Source organism: Nelumbo nucifera, chromosome 3 (genome assembly GCF_055504915.1).
Source record: "Nelumbo nucifera cultivar China Antique chromosome 3, China Antique-T2T, whole genome shotgun sequence".
Taxonomy (NCBI): domain Eukaryota; kingdom Viridiplantae; phylum Streptophyta; class Magnoliopsida; order Proteales; family Nelumbonaceae; genus Nelumbo; species Nelumbo nucifera.
In genome coordinates this window covers 10,785,433-10,797,358 of record NC_142651.1, presented here as the reverse complement: position 1 = coordinate 10,797,358, position 11,926 = coordinate 10,785,433, and the positions used below count along the sequence as shown (strand labels likewise).

The following is an 11,926-nucleotide window of genomic DNA, read 5'->3' as shown; positions in this document are numbered from 1 at the left end:
CCATTCATTGATTCTGAGAACATATGATGCATGACAAGTTATGAGGCCCACTCCAGTGGCCCACGCTCCAGTTTCTTAAATTGTAGTACCGATGACGATGTGCAAAATAACATGTCATCACATAAAATTTATAACAAGACGGTTGTAAGTAATTATCAAACTTTGGGCACTTTATGCCGATAACTTTTATAAGCAGGCAGCAAGTGATACTTTTACCAGAGAAACATGCAATAAAAGGAAACTGGTAGTTGAAATTTGACCATCCTTCCTTCCATACTCCCTCGCTACTCGCTAGTCGCTCCACACCCTGACCGAGATATGGGACTTGGGAGAGACCAAGAGTAATATGCTAACTGCGCACGTTAGTGCACAATCCCTGCGCCCTGCGCTGAAATTCGTGGACATAGCTAAATTTCGTAAATGTGAATGTATTAAAACAGAATAAAGAAGGGGTCTGCCCGTCCTACCCGAACTGCCCGTACTGTGCTACCAAGTACACCCTTCGCTTTGCCGTCTGGCGTGGTCTCAAAACACCATTTCGTTCGTCTCTCTCTCTCCACACATACACAGATCGCGAAATACTCGCTTGAAAGGCGGCTTGAAATCTCTCGATTTCGCTCTTCGAATTAATTTATCTGTCTTCCTGGATCTGAACTAGGGATCAGGGGGCGTTAATTCGATCGGCAAATCCATCTGTGCCGTGTGCAAGTTGGAGCCCTAATCTCGTAGTTCCTTGTTTCGAGGCATCGACCAAGCCGAAGTTAGGGTTTCTGTTTTCGGTGAGGGCTCGGAGGTGGTAATAGGTGTTTTGAGGACGGATCTAGGGTTTCCTGCATCGCGAATTACCGGAGGACTCTAGGGCTTTGTTGTCGATCGGGTGGTGGAATTACGACGGGATTGATGTTTCTCGTTCGGGACGAAGGTGGGATCCAAACCAAAATCGGCGAGGATGCAAGGCTATGCATGGGCGGGAAGGTGAGGAGAGGAAACGGAGACGGCACATGTGGCCGGTCCCCGCGCTCGGTACGACGACTGTAGCTTCTGATTCTATAACATCTACCGTTGATTCCTTCTGCAAGGTATCCCTCCGACGCCCCTTCATGTATTTTGGATATTCGTCATTGTCCCGATTCTGCTTTCGGTTGATTTGCTCCTGATGCTGATTGGTTCGCGTTCTTTTTGTTGGGAGCTTTCGTTAGGTGGGTATCAGGTAGAGAGATGAAATGGATTTTGGGAATTATAGGATATCGCCCATCGCGGATGGTTATTGAATTCGCAATTGTCTTGCTTGCTTTCCTTTTCTCTTATCCGGTGGATTTTGAGGAAAGGTTTGAACTTTGTTCCGTGGATTTTTTGATTGTAAGGATTTCTGGATGGCAATGAAAAATTTCAAACGTTTATCTTTGTTGCTCTCTCTCTCTCTCTCTCCCTCTCTCTCTCTCTCTCCCCCTCTCTCTCTCTCTCCCTCTCTCTCTCTCTCTTGTGTATATTGGGGGGGGGAGTTTTGACCGGGACCATCAGGTAAGGAAATTCCTTGGATCTTTGGTAGGTTTTGCTGGAGCTATTTAATTGTTTTGGGGATTAGGGTGAAAAGCGACTTAAGAATTTTGTGAGTAGTAGTTGGGTTCTCTGATGATTAAGAATCTGCAGTAGAATTGCTTTGCTGATACCTAGATTATTTTGGGGTTTTTGTCGGTTATCCTCTGCTGGGTTAACTTTTTCCATAGGCTTTGATGGGTTTTGATCTGTATGAGATATTTGGAGTGCTTGAATGGAGATTCTTCACAGTGGAGAAAATTCAGTGAAGAACCGCATACTTAAATCTTTCTTCATATTCACCCCTTAAACTTAATTTTGATGGATGCTCAATAATATGACTCTTGGAATAGCTTCCTTTTGGAATGTTGGTGTATGGTGCATACTTCGTCTGACCCAAGTAAAACTACCAAATCTTCCTTATGCTTGGGCCTATGAAGTAGTAATACTATCATTTAAGTGATCATTTGGTTCTGATTTCTCATAGTTAGTTCATATTCATTTAGGAGGTTATGGATTAACCCTACAGATTGTGGATCTCATCTAAATGTGTATGGGAAGGCTCTTATTGTAGAAGGTAACTCAAAGATAATAGTAGGTTAGCTGAAACAGGACAGTTTGGTTCCACAAGGCATAGACACACGAAAAGAGAAGCAAGAAATATAGAAACGGAGTTGAAAACAACCTTCACATGGGTGCTTCCGTCAGTAAAGGAGATGGATGATATTCTGCCAAGATGGGACTAGTAGAGAGCAATTTTTCTGGGGAAACACTGAAGTAGGTGGTGAGTGATGTAATGTAGAGAGGGATCAATTGAAGGTTAGGCAGGGGGCAAATCTTAATGAATTAAAGGATGAATGGGATGCTACTTGTATCAATTGTACTGTAAATATACTCTTTACACATACTAATTAAATGTTGATGAGTCACCAATCAAAAACAAAGTTCTGCATAGTGACATTTTTAGAAAGTAATACTTCTTTTTTTTTGATAAATATATTCATGTTTTAGAAAGTAATGCTTCATCATCTTCTTCTTTTGACAAAAGATTTGTTCTATCACTTCCCAATCTAAAAGTATCTATACAAGATGATATCCAATTCAAACAGATGAAAACTTCTGAATTCTGAAGAAATTGCTTCTTAGCGGCCAAATGTGATTGTGGAATACTTTTGTTTTGTTATTATCCTTAGACATCCATTATCTTTGGTTTATCTGATTTATTGAATTTTAATATGGATTTCTGGTTTTCTTTATATCGTGCCCAAAGTTCATATGTTCCAATCCTATTTCTGTTTATTATGCTACATTTTAGGTTCACCATTCCGCTGTTAAATATTCTTTTTCTTTAGAAAATGCAAGTGAAAAAAGAAATAAGAACATGGTGGCACAACCTATATGGGAGGTAAAACTCAATGTAATCAAGGGTGCTAGTTGTATTATTCACAAAGGACATTCATCAAAATGCATAGTCTTGAAGGATCATATAGATGGCTCCTTCCACCATGTCAGGGCCATTTGAGCATTTGAAAGTACACAGAATATGTATTTCTATCATTCTGGACCTTTCAAATCGCTTGCTTATAAGCTTATTACAAGGACACAGCATGAAGCATACACATATGCACATACATAAGATAAGTAGGTCTTGGTAAGTAAGTGCTGCTTTATTTGAAAGAAGAGCAGATTGGGAATGATAATGTACTTTATCAAATTTATAATGATGCATCTTTAGGTTTTGGATAATTACCTTCTTATTTGATGCTTCTATGTAACTAAAGAGTCTAAGTGGGCCATCTAAAGAGGTATTGATGGCGTCTTGGCATCAATAAGAAGTCAGAAAGCATATAGAACATTGTGTTGTGTTAGGGATTATTTGAGGTAGCTATTTCCTGGAGGAGCTTATAAGTTTCTGGGACGAGAGCTTGATTTTTTTCAAACGAGTAGGAACTGCATTTTGCTCCAGTAGATTAAAATATTCCTTAAATTGACTTTCATGTTGGATTTCTTAACAATATTGTGAAATTTTCAATTAATAAACTTATGGTTTGTTGTTTCTCTTGCAAAGCATAACCTAGAAATGAATAATATGCATTTTCCAGTTTAGAGAGTATTATTGTTGATAGGTAACCACCAAAGTACCTAAGACAAGACATTTTGAAGGCTTAGAGGAAATTATGCCCTCCCTTTTCGTAATTTTTGTTAAGGGAGTTCCTTCTTAATGTGTTGTTATACTGATTAAACAAACTAAAAACTTTCAGGTTCTAATATGTTGGGCTTTGCTGCGTGAATGGCATAAAAATTAAGCAACTTAATCCCAAAGTGGTTTTTACTAATGAGCTCTATCCCCTCTAATAAAAATTGATCATGCATGAATGAAATCCCTCTCATGGATTGGTAGGAGCGGGTTGTATAAAAGAAAAGAAATGGATCATGTGGAGATTCTCTTTTCTGTATAACAATTAAATGTAGGCAAATAGAACAGATAAAGTAACCTGCCAAGATAGGTATGTAATGAGAAAACACAAATGTTGATGAGAGGACAAACATAACCCCACTTGAGGGTCAACCTTAGTGTGACTGAACATAAGCAAGATTGGGATACTCAAATTCTTTAGACACGTGGTCCTGAAAGGCACTATATGAATCCCTGGATTTCTTGACAAAGATGTTGTCTTAAAGATCCAATTGTGTCATTCTTTCCATAAGAGCCAATGAATGGTTAACTCCAGGGTTCAAAATTTTGACACGATATGCCCTGTATTTGGTGTATCACTGTATTGTATCGTATTGGCACCTTGCTGGTACGCCTTTTTAAGGCTGATCCCAAACCCCTTGTTTTATATGTTAAACAATGCTTAAATGTTCCCCTTGTCATATTGTTGAAAAAAAACTAAAAAAAAGGTGATCCGTGTGGTACAAAGTACCAATACATCCCTTCCTCCATATCAGGGTGTATTGGTACTTTGAGCCATGGTTTACTCTCATCCTTCTGATCACTTTTTAATTGAATACATCCTGATATGCCAATTTTAATCCATGTATGTTTAGTGGAACAAGAATCTCAATATTTGCAGAGTTGTGTTAACCTATAAACGTCGTCATTTAATTGGGCTACATTGAGAACGACAGTGTTATTTGCATATTGCATCGTAGTTGTCAAGGTGTATAGGCAATTCTAGACAACAGTGTAGTACTCAACTAGTACCTAGTCATCTAGATGCCTACCTAGGTAGTACAAAGAAGCAAAATTCTAGTTTCATTGTTCTAGTATACCAAAAAGCATGCATAGAAATTGAACAAATTCTAGTTTTCTACCAGGGCCTCATTGTTTAGGCAATACATTGACAACTATGATGAGGATGGTCATTATGAATGTTGTAATTATGTGTGCGTTTGTTTACCTACCTAAAACAGAAAACTGTCTAGCTCATGGGCTGGCCTATTTTGCTTGTAAATATACCTAGCCTATAAATACAGATGTTTGTAATGCATAGAAATTGAACAAATTCTAGTTTTCTACCAGGGCCTCATTGTTGTTTAGGCAATACATTGACAACTATGATGAGGATGGTCATTATGAATGTTGTAATCATGTGTGCGTTTGTTTACCTACCTAAAACAGAAAACTGTCTAGTTCATGGGCTGGCCTATTTTGCTTGTAAATATACCTAGCCTATAAATACAAATGTTTGTAACTGACTTTATAATTATGTGAATATATAATTATTCTATTGTTTGCGTAAAAAAAACATGTATGCTTTGAAATCGTTTAGTTATGCACTTTGTCCTTGCACCAATCTCAGAAAGAAAGAAAGAAAGAAAGAACGAAAGGTAATAAGTTGCCATTGCTGAATTGCTTATATTTTAGGTGGATTCATAGATTTGCAATGTTTGCCATGGTTATGTGGCTCATGTAGCTTCTTATTGTGTGGAATATGCTTGGGAGCTTTATTACAAGAAAGTGCAACCATTTTCAAATGGTTGTGATCCTCACGTTTGATAACTGAAGAAAACTATTGCCATATATTGATGTTATTTCCATGAGAACAGTTATTCACTTATTTGGAATTATACTTAATGGGAATATATGATACCCTGAAACTTGTGGTTGCCCATAAATCTGTGAGCCATTAATCATCATTGATGATTTGTATATGATCAGTTCATTCTTCTCTACTTGTACTATCTTTAGTTTTTCTACCATACTCCTCCAATACAATTATCTATTGTCTCAGTTGTGAAAAGGGTGTGGTTTTGTAATATCCTCTATTTGTATCACTTCGTATATTTTTAACCGAAGTTTCTCCTATTTTGTAGGATGGACGCAGGATTAGTGTTGGTGACTGTGCTCTTTTCAAGCCCCCGAAAGAGTCCCCACCTTTTATTGGAATAATTCGTTCACTAACAACAGGAAAGGAGGATAATCTAAAATTAGGAGTTAACTGGCTTTACCGACCTGCTGAAGTAAAGCTAGCTAAAGGCATTTTGCTGGAAGCAGCACCAAACGAAGTCTTTTATTCTTTTCACAAGGATGAGATACCTGCTGCATCGTTACTCCATCCGTGTAAAGTTGCATTCCTTCGTAAAGGTGTTGAACTTCCTTCAGGGTTATCCTCATTTGTGTGTAGGCGAGTGTATGACATTGCAAACAAGTGTTTATGGTGGCTAACTGATCAAGATTATGTCAATGTAAGTGCTTAAATTAGTACTTGGTTCTTTTTATTAGTTTTTTTAATGTCTTATTATATCTATCAAATTTTCTGCAGGAACGACAGGAAGAAGTGGATCAGCTACTAGACAAAACACGACAAGAAATGCAAGCGGCAGTGCAGTCAGGAGGGCGTTCTCCAAAACCATTGAATGGTCCATCATCAACATCGCAGTTAAAGCCTGGTTCAGATAGTGTACAGAACAGTGCATCCTCATTTCCTTCTCAAGTGAAGGGTAGGAAGAGGGGGGAACGGGGTGATCCGGGCTCTGAGCCTATTAAACGAGAACGTTCCTTAAGGGCAGATGATGGGGATTCTGGCCATTTTAGGTCAGAAAACATGCTTAAATCTGAGATTGCCAAAATAACGGAGAAAGGAGGACTTGTAGATTTTGAAGGGGTTGAGAAATTCATTCAACTTATGCAACCTGACAGAGGTGAAAAAAAGATGGACTTGGCTGGTAGAATAATGCTTGCTGATGTGATTGCGGCCACAGACAGGTTTGATTGCCTTGGGCGCTTTGTGCATCTCAGGGGCCTTCCTGTGTTGGATGAATGGCTACAAGAGGTGCATAAAGGAAAGATTGGTGACAGTACTAGCCCCAAGGAAAGTGATAAGACTGTTGAAGAATTTCTCCTGGCTTTGCTTCGTGCACTTGATAAGTTGCCTGTTAATCTACATGCTCTACAGGCATGTCAGATTGGCAAATCTGTGAATAATTTGCGCAGTCATAAAAATTTGGAAATTCAAAAGAAGGCTAGGAGCTTAGTTGATACATGGAAGAAACGAGTTGAAGCAGAAATGAATATAAATGATGCAAAATCTGGGTCTAGCCAAGCTGTTTCATGGCCTAGCAAGCCCGGTTTTTCTGAAGTTTCTCATGGAGGAAATAGGCGCACAGGAGGATCTGCTGAAGTTGCTATGAAGAGTTCCATTGTACAGCCTTCTGCATCTAAAACAGTACCAGTTAAGCTTGGCCATGGGGATTCTGTTAAATCAGCATCAGCGTCCCCTGGATCAGTCAAAATGTCAACGCCATTGTCAGCATCAATGTCTGTTAGCTCAAAGGATGTACACTGTAAAATGGGAGTTGGTGGTGGCACATCAGATCTGCCTCCAACAACAGCTAGGGAAGAGAAGAGCAGCAGTTCAAGCCAATCTCAGAACAATAGCCAATCTTGTTCAAGTGACCATGCAAAAACTTTGGGATCTTCTTCAAAGGAGGATGCTAGGAGTTCAACTGCTGGATCCATGAGTGTGAATAAGACCTCTGGTAGTGCTTCTCGACATCGGAAATCAAGCAATGGTTTCACAGGTGCATCTGTCTCTGGAGTTCAGAAGGAAACTACATTGGGCAAATGCAGTTCCTTGAACAGGAATGCCAACTCAGAAAAAGTATCACAACCTGCAATAACATCTGAAAGAGCACATGATATGCCTAGTGTTGTTGATCATGGCAATAGTCATAGACTGATTGTTCGATTTCCAAACCCTGGCCGCAGTCCTGCACGCAGTGCTAGTGGAGGTTCTTTCGATGATCCCTCTGTCATGGTCAGCAGAGCTTCCTCTCCAGGACTTTCTGAGAAGCATGATAACTATGACCGGAAAGTGAAGGGGAAGAATGATGCTTTACGTGCTAATAATGTGACAGATGTAAATACAGAGTCATGGCAGAGCAATGATATGAAAGATGGATTGGTTGCATCTGATGAGGGTGATGGATCACCTGCTGCTGTTCCTGATGAAGAGTGTTGCAGAAACAGTGATGAGACTGGGAAAACAATGGAAGCATCTAAAGTGACCTGCTCATCATCAGGAAATGACCAGAAATCAGGGAAATTGTTTGATGGATCTTTCAGCTCTATAAATGCTTTGATTGAAAGCTGTGCCAAGTACTCTGAAGCAAGTGCAACTATGTCAGCAGGTGATGACGTTGGAATGAATTTGCTTGCCAGTGTGGCAGCTGGAGAAATGTCAAAATCTGATCTAGGTTCTCCAATTGGTTCTCCTGGGAGTAGTTCACCTGTGGCAGATGACTATGTGGGTAACAGTGGGAAGATGAGAGTGTCACGAGAAGATGTTGGGGCTCTAAATCAAGGTCATCCTGATGATAGCACAGATGGTGACACTGAGAAGCATGGTAATGTTATTGTTTCTTCATGGGTTATGTGGGAATTACAACATGTTACTAATGTATTGACCTTATTTTCCTTTCTCCCCAGGAGGCCGCAAAATGACATCAGCTTTGCTTGAAGAGAAGCCAACAGTGGAGCGCAATGAGCAGTTTCATTCTTCCAGTGTGGCTTTGCAACAAATTGCAGACTCGTGCTTGAAGTCGGATGGGGGACTTGATGAGACAATGGCTGCTGCTTCTTTGGATCTGTCAACTGCAGAAGCAATGGAGGATACTAAGGAGTGTGAAGGAGCCAATCAACTTAATGATAAAAAGGTGGGTTTGGTTGGTACTGATGCTGGACCAGATATGAAATCAAAGGCAAAGAATCCCTTGGATGAAAAAAAGAGTGATAATCATGCAGATGAGGAGATTGCCGATAGTAGTAGTATGCCAACAGCATCAGACTTGGTTAGAAATTCTGTAGGTGTTCTATGTGGTCCTGACAACACTGTTTCAGTTGTGAAAGCCAAGAAAGAAACTGTTGATGAATCATCAGAGTGTCCAGCTTCTGAAATGGATGGTGAAAACAAGAATCTTGTGCATGAAGTGTTGAATGCTGGCATTTCAACAGAGCAGAAGCTACTTCCTGTTGATGCAAATTGCATGGAGGCTACAGGTGAGAGAAGCAATGATGCTGTCCTTCCTTGTTCTGGTAAAGTTTTGGGTCCAGAAAATATTGATGAAGTTAAGGCTGAAAGTAGCATGGAGGTGAAGAGTCTTGTTGAGAAGAACGAGAATCAGAGAAAGGAAGATGCAAGTAATGTCCCTCCGCCACCTCTTGATGATCAAATTACAGGTGTAAGTTCTGTTGGTTTAGATCAGAAAAATGAAAAGGCCGAGGAGCATTCACAGGATAAGAATGTCCTCAATGGGTCATTAGCTCCTCATGGAGAGCCACCTACAATTCCTGTGCAAGAAACTGGTCAGGGTGTTAAATCCACTGGTGATGAAGCAGATGATATGGAGGAACGCACATCTGCTGCAGAAGCCTCTTCCTTGTCTGTTGCAGGAGGCTCTGATTTGGCTATGAAGCTGGACTTTGATTTGAATGAAGGCTTCCCTGTGGATGAAGGGCACCAAGGGGAGCCAGTTGCTTCTGCTGTTCATCTGCCTAGCCCTCTACCTTTCCAGGTTTCATCCATGTCTACCGGTCTTCCAGCTTCCATTACAGTGGCTTCTGCTTTGAAAGGGCCTTTTGTTCCTCCAGAGAACTTGATGAGGAGTAAAGGAGAACTTGGTTGGAAAGGATCAGCTGCTACCAGTGCATTCCGTCCAGCTGAACCTAGAAAGGTTCTTGAGATGCCACTTGGTACAGCTGATATCTCTCCAGATGCCACTGCTAGCAAACAAAGTCGTCCTCCCTTGGATATTGACTTGAATGTGGCAGATGAGAGAGTTCTTGAGGACATTGCCCCTCAGAGCTCTGCACATGAAACAGGTTCGGAATCTGGGATGGTTAACAGTCGTGATTTGGGACGTGGTGAGATGTTCAGTTCTACCCCTTCTCGTAATGCTGGACTTGATCTTGATTTAAACCGAGTTGATGAGGGTATTGATATTGGGCAATTTTCAGCAAGCACTAGTCGTCGAGTAGAAGTCCCTCTTTTGTCTGTTAGATCATCATCATCTAGTGGGCATTCTAACAGTGAGGTTAATGTATTGAGGGACTTTGATTTGAATAATGGACCAGGCCTTGATGAAATGGGTACTGAACTGGCACCACGAAATCAGCATGCCAAGAGCAGTGTGCCCTTTCTTCCACCAGTTGCTGGGCTTAGAATGAATAACACCGAACTAGGAAACCTCTCATCATGGTTCCCTCCTGTGAACTCCTATTCAGCTGTTACCATTCCATCAATCTTGCCTGATAGAGGAGAGCAGCCTTACCCAATTGTTGCGACTAGTGGGGCACAAAGGATATTGGGACCCCCTACTGGTGGCACCACTTATGGTCCTGATGTATATAGAGGGCCAGTTTTATCATCCTCTCCTGCAGTGGCCTTTCCGTCTGCTGCTTCATATCCATATCCTGGGTTCCCTTTTGGTACCAGTTTTCCTCTACCTTCAACCTCTTTTTCATGTGGTTCAACAGCATATGTTGATTCTTCTCCTAGTGGAGGTATTTGTTTCCCTTCACAGTTTCCTGCTGGGGCAGTGTCATCTCATTATCCCAGGCCCTATGTGATAAGCCTCCCAGACAGTTCAACCAATGGCGCTGAGAGCAGTAGAAAGTGGGGAAGGCAGGGCCTAGATCTCAATGCAGGTCCAGGACCTACAGATTTGGAAGGAAGAGATGAGAGATTGCCTTCAGCACCAAGGCAACTCTCAGTTGCCAATTCTCAGGCCCTATTAGAGGAACAAACAAGGATGTATCAGGCAGCAGGTGGGGTGTTGAAGAGGAAGGAGCCTGAAGGAGGGTGGGATGTGGAGAGGTTTAACTACAAACAATCCTCATGGCAGTAGGAGACTTTGGGAGAACAATTATGCAAACCCTAAGGCCTGGTAAGATATGAAACTTTCTTCTCTTGGTTAAACATTGATGCTATAATATGCTATCACTAAGTGCTGACTATCAAGGTTGCACGCACTACATGCAATTATTTAGGGATCTCATCCAGTCCAAGTATCTGGGCCAATGACTTGCCACATGGGACATATGCAGAGGATCAACTTTACATTAGAAATACACTTGCATTCATGTCTGACTCTTGTCTCAGTTAATCTCTTTGTCAGAGGAGACATTGTATATGGACTAATCTTCCAAATATGTAACATGTGGCAAGTTACGCAGGTTTTAGATGATACCTACACTTGGGCTGTACTACAGCGTGGAAAGTATTGTGAAGAAACTTCTCTCACTGAAATTTGCATATTTTCCTGATTTGTTGTCATTTTTGTGATTCCCTAATTTGCTTCCAAGATTTTCATTCCTCGTCTTTGTTGTCCCTTTTTTAACTCCAGCTTTACCAGGATGAGCATCAGCTAACATAGGAGGATCTCTGTCTAATTGGTGGGGTCTTGGAGGAAGGATGGGTGGTAAGTGAGTTCCTTCTACATGTTCATAGTCTCCGACCACCACCTCTTCCGTTGTACCAACTGTAACTTAAGAGAGAATTGGTCGGGGTCTGGAAGCTGCTTGTTCCTCTAACATGTTCTGGGCAGGTTTCATTTGCAGATAAGTTTCCCTTTGTAGATATTTAACTGTTGAAAAGCATTTGAGCTATGTTGCCCAGACACTTTTTCGAAATTGGTTCTCCACACTGGTGTCAATGCCTTGACTGTTCCCCCGTGGGGTCACACCCTGCTCCCTCTATTGGTGCGGACCTTTTGTGAACGGGGTTCGATGTATAAACTTGCCTGATGAGAAGCCCCTTTTTATATTCTCTTTGCTGTTAATTTATATCTTCTTTTTTTTTTTCTTGCGTATATAGTTATAATCTAGCCTTTGACCCAACCAAATTTTGGTAATTGAAAGTTTTTGGTCCCGTGATATTGCATGTCA

At 41.0% G+C, this 11,926-nt stretch overlaps 1 protein-coding gene across 2 annotated transcripts; it reads left to right on the top strand.

Annotated features, from left to right (window-relative positions):
• The first annotated feature begins 438 nt into the window (after window positions 1–438).
• On the top strand, window positions 439–11,926 carry LOC104595534 (uncharacterized). Of its 2 annotated transcripts, none has more exons than XM_010256292.3 (5): window positions 439–1,079; window positions 5,857–6,228; window positions 6,306–8,388; window positions 8,471–10,926; window positions 11,386–11,926. In XM_010256292.3, the coding sequence occupies exons 1-4, from the start codon at window positions 960–962 to the stop codon at window positions 10,885–10,887; spliced, it is 4,992 nt and encodes a 1,663-aa protein (XP_010254594.1). In that variant the 5' UTR covers window positions 439–959; the 3' UTR covers window positions 10,888–10,926; window positions 11,386–11,926. The 2 variants fall into 2 exon arrangements, with proteins under 2 accessions (XP_010254594.1, XP_088755907.1); XM_088899781.1 differs by having other exon boundaries at window positions 559–1,199.

Bases quoted from the DNA above. Each gene is read 5' to 3' on its own strand.
- LOC104595534 (XM_010256292.3), top strand. From the start codon at position 960: ATGCATGGGCGGGAAGGTGAGGAGAGGAAACGGAGACGGCACATGTGG. The intron at 6,229-6,305 runs GTAAGTGCTTAA...AATTTTCTGCAG, and splicing joins CTGATCAAGATTATGTCAAT to GAACGACAGGAAGAAGTGGA. The intron at 8,389-8,470 runs GTAATGTTATTG...CTTTCTCCCCAG, and splicing joins TGGTGACACTGAGAAGCATG to GAGGCCGCAAAATGACATCA.